General features: G+C 43.7%; 1 protein-coding gene across 3 annotated transcripts in view; it reads left to right on the top strand.

Annotated features, from left to right (window-relative positions):
* Nucleotides 1-2,591: 2,591 nt before the first annotated feature.
* Nucleotides 2,592-27,614, top strand: part of ARHGAP20 (Rho GTPase activating protein 20) — a 75,365-nt gene continuing 50,342 nt past the window's right edge. Inside the window, exons 1-2 of one of the 3 annotated variants that reach the window (XM_033146270.1) lie at nucleotides 2,592-2,856; nucleotides 21,037-21,122. In XM_033146270.1, coding sequence (XP_033002161.1) covers nucleotides 2,758-2,856; nucleotides 21,037-21,122 — 185 coding nt within the window. In that variant the 5' untranslated portion in view covers nucleotides 2,592-2,757. Of the gene's footprint in view, nucleotides 2,857-4,169; nucleotides 4,190-21,036; nucleotides 21,123-27,614 lie in introns of those variants that run through there. The other 2 variants (XM_033146269.1, XM_033146271.1) reach the window with 2 other exon arrangements.

Raw genomic sequence — 27,614 nt, 5'->3', positions numbered from 1 at the left:
TCTCCATCTTTCCCAACATCAGGGTCTTTTCTAGGGAGTCTTCTCTTTTCATGATGTGGCCAAAGTACTGGAGCCTCAACTTCAGGATCTGTCCTTCTAGTGAGCACTCAGGGCTGATTTCTTTAAGAATGGACAGGTTTGATCTTCTTGCAGTCCATGGGACTCTCAAGAGTCTCCTCCAGCACCAGCTTTACAGGTTCCATAGGTCCCCCCCCCCAAGGAGGTATGGGGAATATGTACCTTCTTATGATCTACCAGTACTATTTTTTTCTAGAAAAAAGAGATGCCTGAACTCACCATGAACACCTCTCTCATTCTCTTAGAATGGCAATGGTGCCCGTCTGAGATGTGCCAGAACTGAATTCTGGTGAGTTCCAGCTGAAAAAATCCCTGTAAACTACTATGAAGTATCAAAAGAAAGGGTGGCATAATTGTGATTTTTAAATATTCATTAAAGCAGGGATGATGAACACAAACTCCCATCAGCTTTAGCTAGCAGGAGGAATGACCAGGAATAACAGGAGCTGGAGTTTGGCAAACATCCAGAGGACCAGAAATCTGCTCTGTATTAAAGGTTTGTGTGGTATGATAATTCACACAATTCACTCCTCAAATGTAGCATATGTTTGCTGCTGTAGACATTTTAAAGGAGGGCAGAGGAGCTTTGACTCCCATCTTCCCTGACCATTGGCCCAGCACCCTTTTAAAGCTTTGAACTATTGCCTCCTCTTTTTCCATTGTTCAAAACCTGAGTGCCATTGCTTATGTATCGAAAACAGCAACATTCATACATAAGAGATCGGTTATGAGCAAGCTTGGGGAAACCCCAAGGATGGGAAAACTCCAATTTTGCAGGGGGAAGGGGATAACCTCAAAACAGAAAAGCAGGAATGGAATGCTGACCGACTGTTAGGGACCAGGGGACAAAAAGACAAGGGGGTAGAAAGGGAACAGGGAATGGAGTATCCTGCAGGAGGGCATGGCTGGCTGGCTGGCTGGCTGAAATGCTGAACAGAAGCGCTGTGCGGCATAGCATTTTGTTGCAGATCCTGCTTGATTATTGTGATTGCCTGAGTGTTATGGTGCATGGCCTTACTTTGGCTTCTTACAGCTGATATGGAGAAGGCGCTATTTCAAATGAAAAATTAAAGGCAGCAAGGATTCAATGAGCAGGAAACAACTTTGCTCTTGAAATGTTAATGCTCATGCAGCTGAAGCAAATGGGCAGACATTTCTCTCTAAAGGCAATACGGTCTAGGACTAGAAAATAATTGCTTCACCCCAAAGCCAAGTAAACTAAGCCATACAGGTCAACTCCTCCATAGCAGAAGGGGTGTCCCAGCAGGCCCAGTGTGTGCTTGCCAAGGGATTACTATGCAGTCACAGAATCATAGATTTGTAGAGTTGGAAGGGACCCAGAGGGTCATCTATTGCCCATTTCCCATTCTCTGGACAGGTTTTCTCCACCTGTCCTGGAAAGCTCTCCTGTTCCTCTTTAATGTGTAGACCAGAGTTTGCATTTGCAGGAGCATCAACATCCTGGCATGAAAGCCTCTCCCTTGAAATGGAGTCCTCCCTAGCTAGTAAATTTTACAAGGGAAGCCACAGCAGATATACCAGCTAAGGAAGGGCTAAATTTCAAGCAGGTGGAGCCCTCCTAAGATTAAGGATTTTGTTTCTAGGCACACTGCAGGAACACTGTTCTTGACTTTTGGGCTGTAAGCTGCATTCTACACCAAGTTTATATTCTTTCTGTTTACTCCTGATTTTTATTATTTGCCTCACTGAGAGTGGGAGAGAATAAGGGAGGTCAGTTGCTGTCAGGAAGCATGAAAGGTCGTTCTGTTTACGATAATTGCAAAATTCCAAAGTTCACATCAGGGCAACACGTTCAGTTGGCCAACCTTAATATTATTTATTAGGCACACAGAAAAGTCCACATTAGACTGACGCCTTTATTGAGTCAACCCAAATGCTTGTTCACTGTTTCATGGCATTTTGGCTGCCCTAAATAAAGGTACACACCCCACCCCCTTACCGACACTATTGTTTTCCTTACACAGCTCCCTCGGGTGTAGTTGCCAGATGTTTCTCCAATAATTGCAACCCATAATAATAAAAATTACAAAAGAAATAAAATAACCACCACCAGCGTTTCAGCGAGCCTCTTAATGAAGAAATTCAACAAACAAAAATTAGCAATAATGGAAGACTAACAGACAAGCAAAATTAATAAAGCCGCTTTACTTCCACCGCGCAGACCCAACCACGACGCGATATGTGTGTATGCAACCCGCGCTCGCTTCCTCTCCCTTGTCTCGGAATCCTGCGGTCCCGCTCGGCGGGCGTGCCGAGGGGGCGGGGCTTGTAATTGCAGGCGGGGTTCGAGAGGCGACCTCGAGGGCGTGGCTAACGTTGCTGCGGGGCGGAGCCTCGCGGCGGAGCTTCCCTGCGCTTCGCCCTGGGGGGGCGTGGCCAGCTGCGCCGCTGCCTGGCGCACTCGGGTTGCCTCTCTATGCATTGGCGCGCGAGCTGTTCGTCCCTGCGAAGCTGCTGCTGCTGCTGGGCTTGTGGACATGCTGCACTAGCGGCGGCGGCGGCGTTGGCTGGGAAGCCCTTTGCTGCTGCTTCATTCATGGTCGCAGGAGGGGTTGCCGTGGCTGCCGCAGCCGCCTTCTCTTGCCCAGGACCAGCCTGTGATGACCCCGGGCGTATTTCGGGCTGTTTGAACGGCGGCGGGGGGGAAAGGGGAGCTTGATGAAAGCGATGTCTCCCCAACAGGATCACATCGGGCAGGGGCGCTCTTCCTCACTGACCGGAGGGTCCCGGCTCCCCGCAGCCTCCGACGTCAGCAAGGTGAGTGAACCCGCTGCCGCCCCTTTGCAACCCTGCCTGGATTTTTTTTTGGGGGGGGGACACCGAAAACCACCTCCTACTGTGCTGACAAGAGACGGACCGGTCGCCTCCTTCGCCCTTGGGTTTTGCAGCGAAGGCTCCCCATTGCTTATAAAGTAATAATAGCTTAACCTGCCCCTTCCTGAAACTTGCAGGCTGGTCCTGTACCCGCAACTCGGGGAGCAATCCCTGTCGGTTTCCAATGGAGCTTTGCTCCGCGAGGAAGCCGGGCTAGCGCTGCAGCCTCTCCGCGTGCCCCACTTAAAGCACGCTCGTGGGGAAGCTGGTAGCTGGTCTTGCAGTGTTCAAGTAAAAGGGGTAAAAAGACCTCAGTAGCAACTGCAGCCTCTTAACTGGTAGGGAGAGCTCGAGTCTGTGCAAGCCCCTCGTTCACTTTTTTTTTTTTGCATGACCCTCCCCCGCCTCTTTCCCATGTCATTTTCTCTCCCTGCCAATCAATTTCGGGAAATAAGGGGGGGGTGTACCCCCACCCTCGAAGTCCCCTCTCCACCGTTATCCTTGTCGATGCATTTGTCCTGAAGCGTGCTGGTGGGCGGGGAAGGTCAGGGTGGCGGCGGTGCAAAAAGCATCGCTGCAACCTGCGAAGGTTCCGGGTCCTTAAATGCTGCAGAGAGACGGTTCTGTGCGCGCAACGCGCACGTTTCGGGAGAGCGCAGTGGATGGAGGTCGCTTGCGCTCGGGGGGTGGGGGGAACGGGGCTGCGCGCCTCGCGGGAAATGTGCCGCATAGCTCGCGCGGGGGATCGATCGATCTTTCCCTCCCCCGCCCTTGGTAAGATATCCAACGGAGCGCACCACCACGCAGTTCGTCGTGATCGAGAGAAACCACCGAGCTGCTCTTCTTGGCACATCGCGTTCCTTAAAAGCGCCACCAGGGATCCCTCGGGAGGCGAGCGATCGCCTCGGTCCTCTTCCCCTCCCTCCCTCCCTCCGCGCCGCATGCGTGCTCCACCTTCCCTGCCCCAGGTTTGCATGCCTGGATTGGTGTGTTTTGCACTTGATGGATGGACAGACGCGGTTCTGTTTTTTAGTAGCCGCTGCTGCAAGGCTCTCTCGGAGCCCCGCAGGAGCAACGGCGGCGTAGGGGCTTCTCTTCCTTTCTGCGCCGGCTGCTCATGGACGTGAGGCTCGGCGACCGGGGGACTTCGTGATCGGTCTGCTTTGAAGGTGGCATCGTCGCGACAGGCGGGGCCGGGCGATCTCGTCGGGGTGGCATTTTCTACATAGATGCTGGCTGGGATCTGTCGTGGCTCCCTTGGCATGTATTGTTCCAGGTAGTCTTAGATCCTGGACTTAATGGTCTTAGTCGTCTGCCTTCTCTCCCACCAGTAAGGTGTATTGATTCACTAGCGCTCCTCCCCACAGGAATGTGTATTAATTCACCTGCTTCAAATTGTGGGGTGATTGAGGGCCCATCTACCCATTTTGCTGAATGGGCACCTGGATTGTGTCCTAAAGTCCTGTCCTTGTGGTGCCAACTACATTTGATGCCTCTAAATGAGAATGGGACAAAAAGTGGAGGAGGGTTGGCCTTCCTGGTTTGGTTTGCGCCTGCAGCTGCATTTCTATCTAAAATTACATATTTTAAATAGAGTGGTGCTCTTGCCCAGTGCAAGCTTATCTGAGATGTATGGGGAAACAAACACCATTGAAAAAAATAAGCATAAAATATTATGCATTCTCATAATTTGTGCAACAACCCTTTAAGGCAGGCCAGTATTGTTATCCCCATAGTAACGATTGCAAGGTATGAGTGCGGAAATCAGACTGAGAGATTGTGTCTGGCCTAACGTCATTTTGTGGTTGATGAGATTTTTTAACTTTTTGGAGAAGTGAACAGGAGGTGCACTTGTTCTTGCTTTTGCACGATGTTGTGGTTAATGTGTTGTTTGAATCAAGACCTGGGAGACCAGTGTTCAAATCTCTATGGTGCTATGAAGCTCATTGAGTCACCTTGGGCCAGCCACTGTTTCTTCTCAGCTTAACCAACCTCACAGGGTTGTTGTGAGGGTATATAGGGAACCGTGAATGTCACCTGGAACTCATTGGAGGAAAGATGGGAATTAAATGGAATCTCTGTAATATATGCTGCAGCAAGGCTGCAGATAGATGGCTGCATCTTTTTAACGTGTGTTCTGTGTACCTGCAGCCACTTCCAGCTTCTCAGCATGTCTGTGAGACAGAAGCATGCAACTATGCAGCTGTCACGCAGTTTCCTCTGCAGAAGTGACAGCAGTACAGGAAATCTTCCCTTTCAAATAATGGCCCCTTTCTCTGCATGAAATCTTAGGGTATTTCCTGGAGCAGGCCAGCAGATGATGGAGAGGAGGAGAAAAGTTGGGTAGTTCCTCTTCCCATCATCAAATAAGGGGAGTTTTAGACATTCCCTGCTGTTTCTGAATTGACTTTGGATAGTACAACGTTTTACATTGGCGTACGACTTGATTTTTATACCTGGTTTTTGTTATACTGCATAAGATTCCATATCTGCTTGTTTTTCCTTAAACAAACTCTTAAAAACTGCCTTAGGATAGTAATAAAGGACATGAACTTCTGCTGACCTAAGAACTTAAGAAGAATCTCACCAAGGGTTCATCTTGTTCAGTATCCTGTTCTGGGAAGTCTGCAAGCAGGCATGAAAGCAGCAACCCTCTCCAATATTTGTCCTGCCCACCCCAGCAGCAATTGGTATTCTGAAGCATCCTGAACATAGAGGCTCCATTTAGCGTTTGCAAACTTGATCTGCTGCAACAAAATTTTACAGTGTGGAGTGCTGCTTTTCAGGGTGCTGGCCAGCCTGCCCCGTCACCTTCAAGGATATTCTTTTCTATTACCCCTCCCGCTTGGTTTTCTGTGCACTGCCTCTCCTCCGCGGCAGCTTGGCCACTGAGCATGCTCAGTCCTCATTGGGCTTTTTTGGATTCTTCTCCCTCCCCAAATATTTTTGTTCTTCTGCAGATCTTGGGTTTCCTCCAAAGCCCGCTGCTACCTCGCTTTTGTGCATAGGTGGCACTGTTTTTGCAGTGCCAGTATCCACATGCAGCAAACAAATGTACTGTTAGAGTATAAATAGTGCAATGTGGTGTCCTGAGGCTGATGGGATCTGTGGCAGGGGAGCATGTGGGTGAAGTCTGGTATGTAGGTTGATTGGTAGTATGTTGGGAGCTGGTTGTGTTGGAGTATTGCTTTTTGGAGTATTGCTTTTTCATATTCTTCCACCTGTTCTAACTCTTAACATTCAAAACATGTTTTGGGATGAGCCCTGGTTGAAAGTAAATGCTACACTTGCTGTGTTGAGTCTGCTCAATACAACAGCTACTTACACTATTTCTAGAGAGGTAAAGGGACCCCTGACCATTAGGTCCAGTCGCGGATGACTCAGGGGTTGCGGCGCTCATCTTGCTCTATAGGCCGACGGAGCCGGCGTTTGTCCGCAGACAGCTTCCGGGTCATGTGGCCAGCATGATGAAGCCGCTTCTGGCGAACCAGAGCAGCGCACGGAAATGCCGTTTACCTTCCCACCGGAGCGGTACCTATTTATCTACTTGCACTTCATGCTTTTGAACAACCTAGCAGTTCAAAATAGCACATAGAAAGGAACATAATAATATATTTAAGAAGAGCCCTGCTGAATCAGGCCAAGGGCCCATCTAGTTCTACACCCTCTTTTCCCAGTGGCCAACCAGGTGTTCATGGTAACATAACCTAAGAGCAACAGCACACTTCTCACTGCGATTCTTAGCAACTGGTATTTGGAGATATGCTGCCTCCAATGGCGAAGGTAGAACATAACTTCTGTGGCTGGTAACCATCAATATATCGCCATATCTTCCGTGACTTTGTCTAATCCTCTTTTAAAGCCATCCAAGACAGTGGCCATCGCTGTCTTTTATGGGAGCCAATTCCATAGTTTACATACCCACAGCATTTCTCCAATGAAAATAGGGATGTCAAGAATAATAACAAGAATAATAATACCCCGTCCATCTGAGTGGGTTGCCTCTGCCACTCTGGGTGGTTTCCAGCACATATAAAAACATAATAAAACTATACAGGGCTGCCTTCAGATGTCTTCTAAAGGTTGCATAGTTACTTATCTCCTTGGCTCGGGGGGGGGGGGTGTCACATAACTCCACCCCCTCCAACATTTCTCCAGTGCAAATAGGGATGTCCTGAGGAAAAGTGAGACATTCTGGGATCAAATCAGAAGCCAGGATGGGATGTCCCTGGAAGATAGGGACACTTGGAGCGTCTTGAGTTTAGCTATGCGGAGAAGTCCTTTCTTCCTTCTGTCCTGAATCTTTCAGTGTGGTGTAGCAGATAGCATTTCAGGACTGGGCGTAAGATACCCAGGTTGAAATATGTGTTCCACTATAAGGCCCAGCAAGTCTCACCTTTTTGGAGGGATCACTTAGCTCTGGCCCAGCCATACAGTAAGGTGAAGTGACCAGGTTTGGGCAGCAGCATGAAAGAAACACAATACAGTAGATGAAGAAAGGAACCAGTGCCATAGCATCAGCTTTGCCAGCAGAGTATCTTAGGTTCAATCCCTAGTATCTCCAGGTATGGCCGGGGGAGATGCGTGTCTGATACCCTGGAAAGCTGCTGCCAGTCAGTGCGTGTGAGATGGATCAATGGTTTGACTGAGTGTAAGGCAGCATCCTGTTTTGTTAATGGAGTAGCAAGATTTTTAAGAGGTGAGGTATATTGTTTGGGTATGTTCAATGAAATAAAGGTAAATTAGAATAAGCAGAGTGTTATCAACCAAATGCGCCACCACTCTTAAGTCGTTTGGATCATCTGTTGTGCTATAAGCACCTAGGAGAATTCCAGTGTAGAAACTGCACTGTGCTGCAAAAATTTCCTGCACTTCAAGAACATGCTTTGGTGTGTGGGCTTGCCTTTGTGTGTGAAACCTGGCAAAAGAAAGAGTGTGATTTATGAGTCAGATATGTTGGGGGCTCAGAATATGTTTCAGCATACATTCTCGCTCCCCACCCCCATTTTCGTTTTTTAAAAAAACTGGTCTTGCCAGATACTATTCCAGAATAAATAGTGCGAAGACTAAAAGGAACCAAGCTGGGAAGGAAATCTCCTATTTGCAGGGTTTGCATTAAAATGTCATTAAATCCCCGCAAGCGCATTCTCCTTGGAGAATTGCTGCAGCAGGCTGCCAGATTGCTTATTGGGATTTTAATGCCTGCCTGGGTTATTACAGTACACTTCATAAATATTTCCCGTCCTGATCATGTTGGGGAGAGAGAGGGAGAGAAATGGGGACTCCGTATATGTAGTTTTCTCCCGGAACGCAGTCCTCAAGCACAATGCAAGACTCCTGTCCTGGTAAACATTTCACTTTTGCTAGTGCATTGGCCCTTCAAAGTCAAGGACTTTGAGCATCTGAAATCCTGTTTGACCGTAGTTCTGGTGTCAATAAGAAATCGTGCCTTAGCTTAAGATCAGAGGGGTAACTGTGTTAGTCCTTTCTTATACTGTAAAAGCAACACAGAAATCCCAATGAAAATCCTCATCATTATATATTTTACATGGCTGTTTATATGCACATATTTTAAAATTTTATATATGGATGTTTTATGATGGCCTATACTTCGTGCTCTGGTCCATGGGGTCACGAAGAGTCAGACACGACCAAACGACTAAACAACAACATACTTATAATGCCCAGTAAAGTAAAAGCAACACACATTCTTGAGTCACCTTAATGACTATTGAATTTATTCTGGCATAAGTTTTTGTAGATTGCAGTCCAGCTAATCCAGTGCATTTGATAAAGTGAACCGTAAGCCACAAAAGCTCATACAGTAATATATTTACTAGTTTTAAGGTGCCACAAGATTATTTGTTAACATCAGTCGATACTGTATGGAGAATAGCTGAAAATGTTTTACTGTAGTACTGCCAATGCCTCCTATATAAATTTTTATTTCTGTGTGGGGCCAGGCTAGATTCCAGTGAGTAATTGAATTATCCTTGTCAGACCATTAGTGAGAGCATAAGTATATTAATACAAGTAACTATAAAATGAGACTGCACTATTTTGCAGTATCAGAATACTGCAGCAAGGAAACATTTGCTCAGGTATGTATTCTCACTATATGCATGGCTGCCTGTAGACATCGAGTTGGGAAGCTTTTATAAGGGAAGCAGTGGTGGGTTCTTATTTTCATGCATCTGATGTGCCACAAACATTTAGTTTCCTTCTTTGATCTCACCCTCCTGTAAAAAAGTTTCAGTTCAACATTGGCATGCATGCTTCTTGCCACATCTTTGAGACAAATGCGATACTTGTGGGAATGAAATCTTCTGACCTTGGGGTTGTATCCAATGTTCGCCCTTCTCAGAGCAGACCCAGTGAAAAGGACTGACTTAATTTTAGCAGGTCTGCTCCTGAGTAGAACGTATTTAGATCCAACCCTTGATTAGCAAATGTGTTAAGTGGGAAGCCTCAATCCTGTACGAACATACAGGATTGAGTGCACTGTAATGTTTTGTAATGAGTCTAAGGAGTTGCTGGTTTTTAGAAAACGGTGGCAGGTGAACCAGTGTAAATATCAGCTTGCGAACATGATCTTGCATAATTTCAGATAACGTAGAGCTGAATTCTGATAGCTACTTACAAACGCACCACATAGATAATGTGTTGTGATGGTCCACACAATGAACTCCTTTCCCTCTGTGGGTAGTAAGTATATCCAGCTTTACCACGTGGCCAAATTGTTACAGATACCTGGTGGCCCACATCTGTCCTATGGTGAGATTATAAATCATCGCCATGTGGTGTTCTCTGACACCTTAAATCGCATGGACACCTCATATTTAAAGTGGATGACTTGCAGCCATAACACAGGTATGCCCCTAATGCCTTTGAAAAGCAGCCTGTTTAGGCACTGTGACTGTGTAAGATAGAGCTGTTGGTTTGGTGTTAGCAAGGCTGGGGAAAACTGGCTGCCTGAGCCTCTAAAAAGGCTCTTCTGGATTGCGCCGGCACCGGAGCCGCGCCGCGCCGCGCCGCGTTTTAAGGCTGCTGTTTGCTCGCTGAAGCTTTAAAACGCGGCGCGGCTCCGGTCGGAAGGGGTGCCAAGATGGCGGGCGCGATCAGCCGGCGCCCCTTCCGACCGCCACCGGAGCCGCGCCGCGTTTTAAGGCTGCAGTGAGCGAACAGCAGCGCTGCTGTTCGCTCGCTGCCGCTTTAAAACGTGGCGCGGCTCCGGTCGGAAAGGGTGCTGGCCGATCGCGCCCGCCCACCCAAGATGCCGGGCGCGATCGGCCGGCGCCCCTTCCGACCGGCACCGGAGCCATGCTGCGCCGCGTTTTAAGGCTGCAGCGGGCGAACAGCAGCGCTGCTGTTCCCTCGCTGCAGCTTTAAAACGCGGTGCGGCGCGGTCCGGTGCCGGCTTACAGTGGTACTGCGCAAGACGAATTCGTCTGGCGAAGCACGGCCATAGACGAATTCGTCTCGCGAGTCAACTAAAAACTCGCAAAACCCTTTCGTTTTGCCAGTTTTTAGTTGTGCGAGGCATTTGTCTTGCGGGGTACCACTGTACTATGCTGGTGATGCGCTGTAATGTTGATTATTTATTAAATTTCTATACTACCCTACATCCAAGGATTACAGGGCGGCTTACAATATAAAAACATAACATAGTAACAGTAACAGCAGCAGCAACAACAACAACAACAACAACAACAACAACAACAACAACAACAACATAACCCCCTCTCTCTCACACACACACAGTTAAAAAGGCCATAGATTGTTTAATTAGCCAAAGGCCTGGGAGAAGAGGAATGTTTTTGCCTAGCGCCTAAAGATATGTAACAAAGGTGCCAGGTTACACCACTCCCTGGAGAGAGCATACCACAAACAAGGAGCCACCACAGAAAAGGCCCGTTCTCATGTTGCCATCCTGCAGACCTCTTGTCAGGAGGCACATGAAGAAAGGCTTCAGATTATGATTGCAGGGTTCACATCTGTTTATATGGGGAAATGTTCAATTGTAATATTTAACCAATCTCTTGGGTGTATTCTGTCTGTCACAAAATAAATGCAGAATGCTTGGGGGGGGGGTGGAAATATGCAGTGAAAGGCATCAGTATTTCATAGGTTATCCCTAAATTGGAATAGACAAGATAAAGTGGGTGGAGTAGAATTTGCAGGAATGGGGTGAGAAGCTTTGGTTTGTGCCAAGCTTTTATCAAAATTTGGCCTATTAAGAATTGTCATTGTGAAGTCTGCTACAGGTCTTCTCTAATCACGTCTTTTGAAACCAAGAGACAAATATCTCCCCCCAAATGGGCTAACTTCCCTTGGTATAAACAGGTATTTCACAGGTATTTGATGCCGATGGTAGAAATATGAACTTTTTAGGTAGCCAACATTTTCCTTCAGTGCTGGGACTTGGGTAGTTGATGATTGCCTCAGAGAATTTGAAAGAGAAATTCTGTGATCTGGAAAGGAACTTGTGAGTCATCAAGCTGAATAGAGAGGAAGATATTTATATTAATTATCGCATCATGTCTCGTGCATCAGAGAGAGGGTTTAAAGTTGGTTATTTAATGCAAATAATTTAAATTGGTTTAGGGAAGCAAATGCTTTGAGAATAAGACTTGAGCATTTCAAACAGATGCACAACATACTGACTAGCAGGGGTTAGAAATTTTCAGTGACTTAAGGCCTCTGTGGGGACATGGGTGGCGCTGTGGGTTAAACCACAGAGCCTAGGGCTTGCTGATCAGAAGGTTGGCGATTTGAATCCCCGTGATGGCGTGAGCTCTCATTGCTTGGTCCCTGCTCCTGCCAACCTAGCAGTTTGAAAGCATGTCAAAGTGCAAGTAGATAAATAGGTACCACTCTGGAGGGAAGATAAACGGTGTTTCAGGCGCTGCTCTGGTTTGCCAGAAGCGGCTTCGTCATGCTGGCCACATTACCCGGAAGCTGTACGCCGGCTCTCTCGGCCTTTAGAGCGAGATGAGCGCTGCAACCCCAGAGACATCCACGACTGGACCTAACGGTCAGGGGTCCCTTTACCTTTACCTCTAAGGCTCTGTAGTATGTAATAGGCACATTTTTGAGAACTACTATACACATTTCCTTTTAGGATAACAACTTTCCTAAAAGGTAACTTGTATAATAGCTATGCAAGTCAGAATTATCACAAGTGTAGGCTTTTCAGCATTCTAGAAGTGTTTATACATATTTAGTAGCAGTGTGGCAGGCAGAAATTCAATAGAGGAAGCTTTCTAAAGCATAATCTCAAGAAAAGCCTGCATCTTTCGAAATTCTTCCTCTCTCTTATCTGTTAATGGCACAGGAAAACAAAGGTGGCAGTCCTATGTACCTGTTGGTGACCACTGCTCCTCATGTGACAAGCTGTTCTTGTTCATAGATAATTTCTCTATGTGAATTCATTTAAGAACCTAAGGACAGTTTGTTATAAAAACTGGTTGCCGCCAGGACAGCTCAGGCGTTGTAATCAAGTGAGTACATTACATGCTGTGACAGCCATGTGTCGGTCCTTTGTATTCTCCATTGTTTGTTATCAGAGGTGTTCATAATACTGTACTGTAGTTGTGTTTCTCCGTATCTCACATTTGCTTTCTGCTGGAGCATAGCTCAAGCTGATGTGGGGCTGGCTGGCTGGGACTGATGGGAATTGTACTTCAAAATAGTTGGAGGGCACCAGGTTGGCAAAAGCCAGGGGATTCCTCCCTGCTTCCTCTGTAACCATGTGTATGTGAGTCGGGGGGAGGTAGGATGCTTTTTGAAATAGTATTGTTTCAGATGGCTTATCTCTTTCTGCCCTGACTTCTTCTGGGCAATAAGATTGGATCCTGTTTTGTGTGTTTGAGTCCTCTGCATTTCTGTTTTATTTGCTTTCCTATGCTTTTTATAGAATCATAGAGATGGAAGGGACCACAAGGGTCATCTAGTCCAACCCTGTGCAATGCAGGAATCTTTTGCCCAACATGGGTCTTGAATCCACAACCCTGAGATTAAGATTAAGAGCTTCATGCTCTGTTGACAGAACTATGTGTTTTTATTCTTATTCTTTTATTCTTACTGTTTTGTGTTATATATAATTGTACATTTTTTTGAAACTAAGCTATTTATAGGTGCTTTTAAATAAATAAAAATTTATTTAAGGCTGCACATTTCGGAACACTGAAACATTGAATGTCCATGTAAACATGCCTCAAACAGAGTTGCAGGGATTTTGAAATGCTTCCAGAAACTTAAAAAACTAAGTTTGTAACGGTCAGACGGGTACAATCAGGTTCACTTCAGGTACTGGGTTAGCTTGTCTCATTCTGCATGATTTTATATTGACACCCTTGTCACCCTTAGACTTTCAGACTGTATCAAAAAGCATTCATGTAATTATTGCTGAGAGGACAGTGGAATTCCGGCACACAGTTAAAATGGGAAAGCTGACAGTGGCCAGGGTTCACTTTTTGGCCTTGGAGGAGGGTTGCTTTGACATCTCTGTGATGGAAAATGGAGTAGAAAACCAGTTCAGTTTTTAGACCGAAGTGCCAGAGTCAGAGGGATGTTGGGCTCTGTACCTGTTTCTGTGGTCCTTCCTTTGTTTTGGTCCTCCCCATTTGGGGGCCTGTTCTCTTCCTGGAGGCCATTTTGAAGAAGGAAATGGCAGTCAAACAAAGTCACTTGCTGTGGGATCCCGGTTCAGTGGAACTGACACTTTCTTGACAAAATGTCAAGACAGGAAGAACATATATTGAAACAGGAATAGGAACCATGTAAAGTGAGGCAGGTTCATAATGGAGGGAACGTGCTTCGTTATATCTCATAAACGCAAAGGCTGCATGTACAAATTTAACATTGGTGGTACATCAATGCCAAAGTTTCCACACATAACCCTGGAAAATTTAAAAGCCGGTTCCGCCTTGCGGAAACCTTAGGCCTCTTTGCAGAACTAACCACAAGCCCTGAGTCCCTTCGAACGAGGCAGTCGGTGTTAATTTGTCTTTTGGTTTGCAGCTCAGGAATTTCTCAAGACAGCAAGGCCAAAATATTAAGAACTGGAGCTAGTGCAAGGGGTATTGATGTTAGTTTTCTGGAACTGTGTACGTATTGTGGCAGATTTATTTGTCTCCTATCTCGCATAAGACATGTATCGGTGTGACTAGCTTCAGGTTTGCCTGAACTAAGATGTCCAAATTTGATTTTTAGTGTTCTGATTTCGTTGTTTCCCAAATATGGAAAGATAAGAACGAAATGAAAAGAATGTTGACAAATGAACAGGAGAAAAGGTGAATTTTATTTAAAAAGTGTTGACTGTGTCTGAGAACTTCTTTCAGATCCACATTTCCCCCCAATGAGCACCTTCGTCTAAATAGAGCTAAATAGAGCTAGAAAAACTCTAAATTTTGCTTATGGCAATGAATTCGTACATAAACTCTATACAGGGCTCTTAGAAATTGAAAACATTTCCCCTGCTTTGTTTTGAAACACACTTTAGTGAAGATTATTATTATTATACTTATTCCTAGGGTGGACTATAATTGGGTGATATCTTAATTTATTCTGTTTTTGTCTTGGTCCTGCACAGTTGCATGTGATTAATCCTATTGACTTAAGTGTAGCTATGATTGTGCATGTTGTAATTGGATTAAAGATAGGATACTTATCTAAAAATTAATAGTGTGCCATTGTACTTCCATACTACAAATATTATAACTTTCATGATTACCTAGGTGAAAATTTGAGTAGTCTTAGGCTGCAACACTAAACACAATTTCTTTGGAAGCTGCATTGAAATCTTGGGCAATTTTATTATCCCAGCCATAGGCCAATGTAAGTTCATCCAACAGCAGCTATGTGTCGGTTAGTACAACATACCATGTTTAAATCAACACTAAGCTGCCAATAAAAACTGCATTATCAAAAGCAGAGACTACATTCTCAAATTGCCCAGGATAGCTGATTACATTAGAAACAACCCAATTGGACCTTAACCTCTGTTTAGCTATTGCAAAAGATGCTTCTCCCCTGGCCACAAACCCATTTTTGTGTGCATATTTTATTATCTGTGTCCAGTGATGATATTTTTTTTAGGAGTGGCCTGAATAAGGAACATTCCAGTAAAGACCAAAGTTTGTTTTTCCTCTTTCTTTAAAATATTTATATACCATTTTTCTATTAAGATACAACTTCAGTGTAGAACAGTAATAAAACACATAAAAATATCAAACATAGAGAACAATCACCGCAGAGTGGATAAACGGCTTAGGACCACCTCTCTCCATATGCAGCTACCCAGACTTTGAGATCATCCACCGAGACCCTCCTTTGTGTGCCTCCACCACTAGATGACCTGAGGGTGGCAACACAACAACATTCCTTTTCTTCATTGACTCCCCAGTTCTGTTCCCCCCCCCCCAATTTTTTTTATTGATTTTTAACAAAACAAACAAAAACACTACACAAAAACTACATACAAAAAAGAGTCACAATAAAAAACCATATGATCAAACAAAAAACAAAAATACCTATTTAAACCTATCCAATCTTCTATATAACATTGTAGGTTGGCTTCTTCTCATCCTCTCTGGCTGCTTTCCTTGTAAATCATCTTCAGTAATTTCCTTACTTTTTTATAATCTAACTTAAAACTCTGATCAACTTATCTTATTTTAATTACTTTATCATTACTTCCTCTATTACTAAATCTACTCTAACTTCTATATCTGTAGCCTACCTATTTCTACCTGTCTGCATTTAAATACTTATTTTAACCATTGACTCCCCATTTCTGAAATGCTCTCCCCAGGGAAATTTGGCTGGCGCTTTCATTGTACACCTTTAGGTGCTAGACAAAAACTTTCCTCTTCTTCCAAGCATTTGGCTGATTGGCATCCTTTTAAATATTTTGCGGGAGAGGGGATTATTGGTTTGTTTTTGTTCTTATTTTTGTGTTTTTTATATTATAATTTAATGTTGTGAAGTGCCCTGAGATCAACAGGTCTAATAGGCCTGTATATAATTTTAATAAATAATAAAATAAAATAAAAGTGCAGGCAACCAGCAGGTAAAAGAATTAACAGGCCCAGCAGCTTCAGTCACACAAATTTATCAAGGAGGAATCAAAATAGGGGATGGGGAAGCTGTGGCTCTTCAGATGTTGCTTGATTACAACTCATGCAGGTCCTGCTGGCTGGGGTTTATGGGAGTTTGGCTCTCAACAACATCACAAGAGCATTACTTTTGCTACCCTTTCTATATGAATTGCTTTAAAACAAGCAAACAGATGGTCTTTACACTGCTCAAAAGACCACCGAGACAGGCTTCCCTGGGATTTCCAAAGTTCAGCCACAGAGAAGTCTCTGCCTAGTCCATGCCAAACATCCTCATATGTTAGTGGAACATGTAAGAGAACCTGCTGTCCCAGGCTGTTTCAGGAGGCAGAGCGGGATATAAATAGAACAAATAATAACCTCTGAAAGTCATGATGAATGGGCAGGCTTATATTGAGAAGACCATTTTTCAGGTATTCTGGTCTCAAATCATATTATTATTATTATTAAAATCTGTATATCGCCCTATACCCGCAGGTCTCATTTTGGACAGGAATGGTGAATATATGGCTCATGGGCTACATTCAGCCAGTAAAGTTGTCTTCGGGGGCCTGCCAGTCCTCTGCCAAAGTTGGGTGTCTCTTCTATTCCCGTTTCCTTAGCACTAAATCATATTAGCAGTGGTGCCATGCCAGAGAGAGAACAGGTTCTTTTGCAAGCTAAGTGGAGGGCTTTCCTACTTGTTGCAGTGCTGGGCTGGGAGAAGCGCTGCAATTGTGAGGAAAAATAATTGGTTCTGCTCTTCAGAAACCAGTCTCTGAAGAATGATCTTTTCTTACTCAGTGATTCCCCTTCCATTGCTTCTTCTGATTGATTGACAAGCATCAATCCTCCTCTCTGTATGTCTGGCATGTATGTGGCTGTGAATGACTGAGAGCCTACGTTTTAATGGTATAGCTTCCTCTTGGTTTTATTAATAATAAACCCAACTACCAGTGATTGAGTCAGGTTGTGCAGAAAAATATATTCCTGGTTCCTGGAGAATCCAGCAGCTGGAATAACAGAAGTTGGTGCTCCCTTATCTGGGTAGTGTAGATTGTACACTGTGGATATGTGGTGTGCATGGATACTAGTATAGCCTGCTGTAGGGTAAAGATGTTTAGGACTATCAACTTTTTCCTTGACTGTATTTATATGTTTTGGTATTTATTCACACTTTGAATGAGTTTCACTCTGGGTGAACTTTTAAATTCACTTTTGTTGTCATCTCGTTGCCCTTGAGAGGGAGTTCATGCTGAGAAACAGTATCTGAGAGCCAGTAACTTGCTTCAAGCTTTCCTATACATTTTGAGGTCTCTGAGTAGGGTTGGCACATTTTGTGCTGGCTCACTTGCAAAGAGGCGTATCCCTGGTAGCAGTTTGGAACATGTTTAGGACTGTCTAAGCCATGTCATTTAAAAAAATCCTGCTGGGAAAGCCCTGAAGTCTAGAGGATGGGCAAACTCTGTCAAGTGTTAATCTACTTGCTTTGTTTGTGTACACATTTGTGTGTGTGTGCATGCACACTCTTCTGGTTGAACAGAAGCTGGAATAAAGAAGCACGTCAAAGTTGTGCTGCAACACTACAACGTCGTAGTCCTGGGCTGAAAGCCTATTGGCTAAGTGTCTTGTTTAAGACATCTGAGTTTTTTAAGCAAATGGTTCTTTCCACCCAAGTTTGATTAAATGGCAAGTGATCTCCTGCTGGCAAATGTAAATTATAGTCATAGTCTTGTGTAATCTTTTCACCCTTCCATTATTGATGATATATAATGTACTGTATAGGCTTTTCTTTTCTCAACCTTGCAACAACCCTGGGAGCTGACTTGGGATGTAAGAAGCAGCTCTGTTTTTGTTCCACTGCAGTTCATCTTTCAGTAAAAACGATATTATTCATCTTGCTGTTTGTAGCACTGAAATTACGTAAATGACATTGTCATTATGTTATTCCATCCCATTCATTTTATTGCAAAGGAAACTGCAAATGTGGTGGTGGTGGTGGTGGTGGAGAAGTGATCAATTTCATAGTGTTTGTGGACAGAAAGCAACAGTAACAGTGAATACCAATTGTATTCGCTGGATTGATTTCCATTCCGGGCACGGGATGAGTAAGTGAATATAGGCAATTTGTGCTTCAATTTCTTCCAGAATTCTCCAAAACCCCTAGAGCTGAATGAGTCACAATATTCCCATTTTGCAGGTGTAGTGAGGCTGACAGCTGATCTTCTGACCAAGGTGCTAGACTTGGGCTTGAACCCTATTTTCTAGGGCCCACTTTGGACTCTGTTTGCTGGGCTGTACTTAGTTACTTAGGACAGAAGGAGCAGTTTCATACTTTGACTAAAGGACTTTTAGCCCAGTACTGTCTCCTCTGATGGGCAATTGTTCTCTAGAGCAGATGCCTTCTAATATACAGCACTGTATGCAGAAACATTTGTGTGACCACTAACCACCCTCTCTCTTAAATTTTAACTTTTCACCTATTCTTTGGTGGGGGGAGTTACTGGTTTTGCTTTTGCTTTATTATGTATTTTGCATTTTCATTTTGTATTTATATGTTGAGAATCACCCTGTGATCTTTGAATGAAAGGTGGTACACTAATGTAATAAAATAAATGAATAGCTTTCAGACAGAAAACAAGATACAACTTTATTCCACAACTGTTCTTCATTAGCTTTCTTTCTTTCAGTTTGCAGTGCTTGACTTGGGAGGAAGCCTTTCCTTCTTATTATTACTGTTTTCCATAAATTTTTGGGCAAAAAAGAGAGAACGTTTTATCTGAGGAGTTTACAGAATGGCATCCAGCTCAGTTACACCAATAGTCTTTGAACCCTCAAGTCAAGAAATGTATGTGCTAACTGGCTAGTAATTCCTGCACAGCAGGGGGTTGAACTAGATGTCCCTTGGGGGTCACATCCAATTCTATGATTCTAATAAATTTTGAGGACTGGTAAATTGTTTGCAGGTCTGCATATACTAGGGTTGTCATCTGGCCAAAGAAAACTTAGCTGATTGATCATATAAGTGCTAATCTATTTCAGCAATTTATTATCATGAACAATAAAACTGTGAAATACAGTTAACACAAATGAAAAACAAGGGATAGTTTAAAAAAACAAAAACAAAACGAAATCAACATCCATGGTAAGGACTCATTCATCTAGCTAAGAAAGCCTGTTGGAATAAAACTGTCTTCAGTTGTTCCAAAAAGGGCAGATAGTGGACACTTGTCATCTCTCATCAGGAATGCTATATTGCAGAATTGGGACAGCCACACTGAAAGCCCTACTCTGAGTTAGCATGAAGCAAACTTTGATATCTTTGGAACTTTTAGGACAGGCATGTCCAACAGGTAGATCGTGATCTACCGGTAGATCACTGGACGTCTGTGATAGATCACCAGTAGATCAGTGGCCCCCCCAAAGAAGCCAAAAAACTTTGGCTCCCCTAAAAAAATCTCAACATCTTTGCCCTGCACCCCTAAAATGACCTGAACCACCAAAAACAGGGCTTTCCTTCCTAAAGAAAAAAAAAGCTCAACGTCGCTTTCCTCTTCCCTAAAGAAGTTCAACAACTTTGACCCGAACCCCCCAGATCACTGCCAGTTTTTAACTGTGAGGAGATCACAGTCTCTTGGAAGTTGGCCACCCCTGTTTTAGGAGAACCAGTTTCTCAAGGAACCTGGTCATGAGTTAGTATATATGAGGAAAAGAAGTACAGTAGTTCTAAATTTTAAAAAGTTACTGGTACTTGTTATTAGATTACGCATGCATATGTTGCAGTTAGGCATGAGTTTAGAGCAGGGGTCCTCACTGTGGGGCTTGCAGACACCAGGGTGCCCACCAATGCCCCCTCATGGTGCCTACAAAAAGGTCCTGTGCCCTTTCCTGCTCCTTTAGATGTGGCAGCCATTTTGTGTTTGTCACACACCTCACAGCCACCATTTGTGACTAGCGCCTGCACCGCTTCCTCAAAATTCCAAATGTGCACACGGATGCAAGAAACCTCACTATCCTGTCATAGAGGCCTTCTCCCTTCTCACGCACTGGACTGAATGCCTCTTAACATATGCTTGCGATCTGCAGTTTATAAGTACTTATATTAAACACTTTGCCAAAATATTTTAAATCCCTTTATTTAACCGATTAAATGATGCCCTGACACCTACCAGTCTGTATAAGGCTACAATCTTGCAGTTACTTATTTGGGATTAAGCTCTAAGGAAGGGAGTGGTATTTTATTTTTTTGTATTTGGTGGTGTCTCAGGAGACAGTTCTCTTTTCTCTGGATTTCATCAATCCTGCGTGTTGGACATAGTTTAGTAGTGTATTTTTAACTAATCCTGGAATGTGTGCTCATGCTGATATTTTTGTTGCTCAAACTGCGAGTGGAGCATGTTACCATGAAGCATTAATTGTGTTATAGTGTGGAGCCTTATGGAAAGCAGGTTTCCTATAGTGAGTGTATGTAATATATATATACGGTAAATATAGCTAGCAACAGGTGCCAGACTGGGACCTCCAAGTAGCAAAGTCTTGTAAAGTGCAGACAGGATATGGTTATTAACAGTGGGCACATTACTCTGTCGTCTTTAACTTGTTGTTGAACCTTAATCCATTTTTAAGGCAGAAAACTTTGAGTCTGCATTTACTCGTTTCTGTGTGAAAGAGAGGACACTTCATAAGAATAAGTAGGATCTGGAACACAACAATTGCCAATTAAGACCAGAGATGTAATTAGTCAGTGGGCAAACAACTTTAGTAACTCTTCTGGAATAAAACATGCTAGAGTCCAATAGTCTTCTATAGTCCCTTACACTTGGCCAGCATGGCATATTCTGCAGACATTTCTCTTTTAGCTTCTGAGAAATGGTGAAGCCATTTCTGCCAACCTGATGTTTTAGGACCTTCAAATGGACCTGATTTGGTTGTGGTGGTTATTTTTTCCCCTTTCGTGTTTTTCTTCCATACAGCTGCTGTTGTAAAACATTTCTTACATTTTAATTTTGTTTCTGTTTTTCATCAGAAAATGAAGAGCTTGGCCCAAAGGCGTCAATCAGCACCATCCTTGGTTCTCAGCAAAGCACTGACCAAGTCCAGAACAAGTGTCAGGTAAGGTGGAATGTATTGTTTCTGGCTGTACTTTTTTGCAGGTTTCCTGGCCCAGATAATAATGTGTTTTTGACAAGTAGTTAACCACACAAGGCTGAAACGCTGTCTGGAGAGAGAGTTGTAATCCACCCCCACAGCGGCCTTTTCCAGGTGGTATTGATTCTGAAAAACACGTACATGTATTGGGCAGAATGTGATCAAGACTTCATAAACCAGGCTTCCCACATTTTAAGATATCTTGGATTAGAATGTTGATAATTAAAAAGTTATGTATTTACTTAAATGTATATCCTATCTTCCTTCCTAGAACGCAAAGGTGGCATTCAACTCAGTTTTATTCAGAGTAGACCCATTGAAATTAAGGAACATGACTAAGATCCGTTAATTTCAGTTGTTCTACTCTGAGTAAAACTTCATACCTCCTCAAGGCAGTATATAAAGACCTGCTTACATTTAGCATCTTATGAATTGCCCAGGGAACGTTTTGTTCTAGGTTGGCCTATAAATGGCATGCATATTTAATAAGATTTTCTAGTGGGGATCTTTGAAAGCAAATTAGTTATTTGAAATCAAGTGCAAGTAGTATATGGCCTGCAGGCTGCATGTAGCTTACACACCCTTTGCGTGGACAGGCGGAGTCCCCCAAACCCCAGGCGACCACTGAGCGGAATAATGACACAAGACAATGTGCTATAGGATTAAAATTGGCCACAACTTTATTAAGATTCAGATGTAGGGATACCTTGGCTCAGGCATTGGGCGTTTATCCTTCCCAGTCCCCAGCCGGGGATCTGGGAAACTTCAGGGTTATCCAGAATGTGTGGGGATTGGGCTGGCTCTGGAGAACATGTTCAAGCAGAGAGCCTGCCCCCCGTTCGCTGCCACTGCTGGGGGAGAGCAATGATAACCTCTCGGCGTATGCTCAATGCCTCCCCCCAAGACCCCTTTAACGGGGAACCCTGGTATCGCCGTCGCACTGGGGGCGTGGAGTCACCGCTCCACGCCCCCCCCCCCATTTAGGAAGATGACTAAAGGATTCCGTCCAAGGACTGAATCCGCCACCCGAGACCGCAAACTCGCGTTCTCGCCGCCAATACTACTGCTTCCCAGGTAGGCTACACCTTCTATTGTGTGGGCTGGATGGTCTCTCCCCTTACCTGGCCAATCCCTTGGCAACGCCTCCTTAGGCGCGATTGGGTGGTTAACTGAGGTAGGCGGAGACCCCAGGTATCCCTGCCTGGGGGAAGGCGACGCCAGCCCGAACTACCAGGAGTCGCACTGGAATCCAGGGGGCTGCGCACGACCACGCAAACGTCGCCCCCCACTAGATGTGGGAAACGGTCATTCTGCAATTTTTGACCTCTGGGTTATAATCTGTGGGGAAGCTGCTCCCATGTAGTGTGTGATTTAACAGGATTATGCAGATGAATAAAGTGCTCTGCAAGTGAAATTAGCATGATGTAAAGGTCAGTTTGCTCTCGGAGGACCCCTGTTTGATGTTGAGTGGGTGCCCATTGCTATTTACCGAATGAATGAATGCCGTGACTTCCCTCAAACCTCCACATGTTTTTCTAATATCTATTACTTTATACTATACTTCTTAACTCAATCATTGCTTTAAATCATCATATCCAACTTAATCACTGTAATTTCATATTTACAATGACATTTCTTCAATAATCTACAAAGCTTCTTGCAATCCTATCAACGTATTTGATTGAATGCCATTGTCTTTTAAATAATTCGTAAATTTAGTCCAGTCTTTGATGAATTTCTGGTCACGCTGTTCTCGGATTCTTCCCATCATTTTGTCCAATTCCGCATACTCCAGTAATTTCACTGTCCATTCTTCCTTTGTCGGTGTTTCTTCTTGTTTCCATTTTTGTGCTAGTAAGATTCTCGCCACAATCACTGCATATTGGAAATGTTTAAAGTCTTGTTTTTTAATGTCTGTACCAATAATGCCCAGTAAAAAGGCTTCTGTTTTTTTTAGCAAATGTATATTTCAACATTTTCTTCATTTCATTATAAATCATATCCCAGAAGCCTTTCACCTTCCTCAAAAGGTAACTTCCTTTTCCTTACATTTCCCACACTTGTTATCAACCAGTGCCAGTCACATTTTGTTACGTTTGTTGACTGAACTAAAAAGTTTTGTGAGCCCAATTTTTATTAGTATTATTTTTTAAAACTCTTATTTTTGTCATTTTGTCACCCCTCTCAGTGATGACACCCAGGACGGTCCACACACCCCGCACACCCCTTCCTCCGCCACTGACCCCAGTTTATCCTTTCCACCATCCTGTAGGCAGGTTATGCTGGAAAACTATGTTTTTGGTCTTATGCCTTTCTAGTCCAACTTCTACTATACTGGCTTTCCACTGAAGACATGGCCCCGTGTTGAAAATGATTGGTGGGAGTATGGTTTCCTGCTTTACAACCAACCTACCCATTGTTTTGCTGTGAAAATAGTTTTCATTAGTCATGAATATGTTAGTTGGCTTATGAAGCTTTGAATTGTGGAGATAATTCTGGCCATCCTGGATGCTACCGCTGCAGCCGCGAGCGGAGGACCGCGCAACCGTGAACAATGGATCCTGCCACCATCTGTATGGCGCCGTCTGTAGCGGCCCATGCGCTGCTGGGAGGTTTACCCCACCCCTGTGGGCAGTTCACTCCACCCCTCGACACCCCGCACCGGGTGCCGGAGAGCCTTCCTTCACCCCAGCGCAGTTATCCATGCGCTAGGAACAATTGCAGATAACTCTAATGAGCTGCATAGGAGACAATCTTATCTGCTAGAGATGGTGGGTTTCAAACTTCCCATCTTCAGGGAACCATTTTCAAATTGACTTGCCTGTCGCAGAAAGCCTGCCTACTGAATCCCTTTGCTTGTGCAGCAATCTGGAGCATATAGGGTGCAGTCAGTTCATGTTGAACACTGCACTATAAACTTGCTGTTCATGAACTGAGTGAACCATAGAGCACCTCTAGTAGTAGCCAAGGTACTTTTCAAGGAAGCTTGTGCTTGATAGACTCGGAGCTGAAACTAATTTCCATGACACTGCATGCAACTTGAGATATATCTGGATGGTAAGATTTAGCTAATGCTTGTGCAGCATTTTCTACCTGCATTGTCTGTTTTAAAGGGCTTATGTATCAGCTATCCTCAGATTAACTGGCACTGGAGAGATATGTATCTCTCTCCACATTTTAATGTTCTATCCCAATAACCTTTTGAAGCAATTCCTACTAATCTATATGATAGTTCATATAATTTATGGGGATTGCATCTGTGAAAGTAATTGGCAAAATTACATAGGAGCACAGTTTAAATGAACTCTGAGCTCAGTTCAGTTGATTATTTTTTCTCTTACTCTCCTTTCCCCCGCTCCCCAAATTTCCTTCTCTGATTAACGAGAATTCATTCTTCTTCATCAATAATCAAACAAATGTTGTTTGGATTTTCTGTTCTGTGCTCGGTATATGCTTGACTCTTGTAGATTGCTCCTTTTTATAAGCAGAAAAGAGCAATGAGTGGCATGACCTCTGGTATGTTCAGATCTTCAAATATTTTGTTTTTAAAGCTGTCTTAATACTTAGCACCCTTTTGTAGGCAAAACATTGATTTCAAGCTTAAATGGATTATAACTTTATTCTGGCACTAAATCCTGTTGTTGATACTTAGTGCACTGTCTTTTTAGTGGTTGATTAATGACCTGTAGATTACAAAACTCCTTTCCAAATCCAACTTACATCTGTGGGGGATTTATATGAATAGCCTTTCCTTAGCAGTTGAGTCATTTCTGTATTTATTAAACATAATGAGGGAGTTTGGTCAGGAAATATTTAGAAAACCTAGTAAGTTTATAGCTTCATGCCATTTTATGGTCCATTCTCAAATGTCTTCTTAGTACATGTATATAAACAATACCTCAACATAGCATTGGCCTATGGGATTATCCCACTTCCTCCTCTGCCTCCTCCTCCTCTTCCTCCTCCTCCTCTAAAATATCTGAACGACTGTTACCAGGATCCAACTATTCTAACGTTTTCAAGTAGGTGGTATTAGCATTTTATGGAAATTTGGACTGTAATCATGCCTCAGTTAGATAAAGGTAGATCCTGTTGACTTAAAATAATAGAATCGTAGAGTTGGAAGGGAATCTCAACTAAAGCATCCATGACAAATGGCTATTCAACCTTGGCTTACAAACCTCCAATGAAGGAGAGTTCACTTCCCAAGGAACTCTTTCGTTGCATTACTATGAGCAAGATAGATGGATATTTTTGTGCATGTCTGCAATTTCCATTTTGTAGAAAGAAACATGGCAGGAGGCACCCTATCCTGTTCTGCCCCCAAGGTTCCAGGTTGATACCTTCAGAAACATTGGGTGGTGCTCCCCTGCAAAGAATAGCCCAGCCATATTTGTTAATTTCATTGGGTGTTGTTGTTGTTTAGTCGTTTAGTCATGTCTGACTCTTCGTGATCCCATGGACCAGAGCATGCCACGCACTCCTGTCTTCCACTGCCTCCCACAGTTTGGTCAAACTCATGTTAGTAGCTTCGAGAACACTGCCCAACCATCTCGTCCTCTGTCGTCCCCTTCTCCTTGTGCCCTCCATCTTTCCCAGCATCAGGGTCTTTTCCAGGGAGTCTTCTCTTCTCATGAGGTGGCCAAAGTATTGGAGCCTCAGCTTCAGGATCTGTCCTTCCAGTGAGCACTCAGGGCTGATTTCCTTAAGAATGGATAGGTTTGATCTTCTTGTAGTCCATGGGACTCTCAAGAGTCTCCTCCAGCACCATAATTCAAAAGCATCAATTCTTTGGCGATCAGCCTTCTTGATGGTCCAGCTCCCACTTCCATACATCACTACTGGGAAAACCATAGCTTTAACTATACTTTGTTGGCAAGGTGATGTCTCTGCTTTTTGGATGTACTCTTGAGTAAAACTTAGTTCACTGCCACCCATTATTTCCTTTAGTAGCAAAGCTGGGTAATAAGTGCTGACATAGACATAATTAGAACCAAAAACGTGGCTTCTGAGAAACAAGGGAGAGATATTGGAATTTTTAGGGGAATCCTGAGATTTGCAGAATATTTTTTTTAATCCCTAAGAGGACAACATTTTTTAGAAGCCCAGTGAGAATTGATCGTGCTTAGCACCAACATATAAAGTTCAATTTCTCTTGGAAAAAGAAAGTGGGAAACAGAAGGAGGAGCAAAATACCTGTAGCTTGATTGAGCTCCTTATAGTATTCTATGGGACGACTGGCACCAAAATTTCTGGTTGGGACTAAGGATCACAGCAGCATTTTCTTGCAGAGCCTCCTTGTATAAATATTATATAAAGGTAAAGGTATCCCTGACTGTTAGATCCAGTCGCGGACGACTCTGGGGTTCATCTCGCGTTTGTCTGCAGACAGCTTCTGGGTCATGTGGCCAGCATGACTAAGCCGCTTCTGACGAACCAGAGCAGCTCACGGAAACGCCGTTTACCTTCCTGCCAGAGCGGTACCTATTTATCTACTTGCACTTTGACATGCTTTCGAACTGCTAGGTGGGCAGGAGCTGGGACCGAGCAACGGGAGCTCACCCCGTCACGGGGATTCAAACCACCGACCTTCTGATCGGCAAGCCCTAGGCTCAGTGGTATAGACCACAGCGCCACCCGCGTCCCATATAAATATTATATAAATCTAGTTAAAACCAGGATGCAGCCTACTTGCTAATGGCAGTGTACCAACTATGGGAGATTTAAGCACACAATTAGTAGGAGCCACCCTACCCTTGACCCATCATTGTTATTTCAGGCATGTCTGGATTCAGTGTCCATTAGTTTTGCCAGTTAATAGTACTGATAGGACAGCATTGGTAATATTCAGACATCCTTTCTATTTCTTTGTTTTTCTCTTTTTTCCATAAGCGCTGTAAGGTTTTGCAAAATGCTTGCAGAATTTTTCCCATTAGAATGGACTTTTGTGGGAAATGCTAAGCAGGTTTGCACTAGACATGTTAAAAATGACAGTCCAGGTTTCAGCAAAAACTGGATCTTGCATTTAATTCTGTGAATATCCGATAAAAGGATAGCTGGCTGCGAGTATGGTACACAGCTGTAATCCACTTGTTTACCGTTGGGACCTCATTGTGTGGGAGCTGACTCAAAGCTAACTCGTAATGTGGTGCTTGAGATTTGCCTGAAACCAAATAATTTTGTTCTTTTCCAATTCTAGTAAAAAAAACCTAAAAACTAAATGAAGACCAGCCATAACAAAGCCCTGGTGGTTTGAGCTATGCAAATACAGAACTTTTGGGCCAAAACTGTTTTGTTTTCTTCATACTTGCTTCCACTTCTACCCTGAGCGAAAGCATTTCAAAATTGATTTATTATTATTATTATTATTATTATTATTATTATTATTATTATTCATAGCCATAGTTGGAGGCAATATGCTTCTGAATACCAGTTGCTGGAAATTGCAGGAGGGGA

The sequence above is a fragment of the Lacerta agilis genome, chromosome 4 (assembly GCF_009819535.1).
Source record: "Lacerta agilis isolate rLacAgi1 chromosome 4, rLacAgi1.pri, whole genome shotgun sequence".
Classification (NCBI taxonomy): domain Eukaryota; kingdom Metazoa; phylum Chordata; class Lepidosauria; order Squamata; family Lacertidae; genus Lacerta; species Lacerta agilis.
The sequence above is the reverse complement of the archived record's forward strand: the minus strand, read 5'-3'. Positions and strand labels throughout refer to the sequence as shown.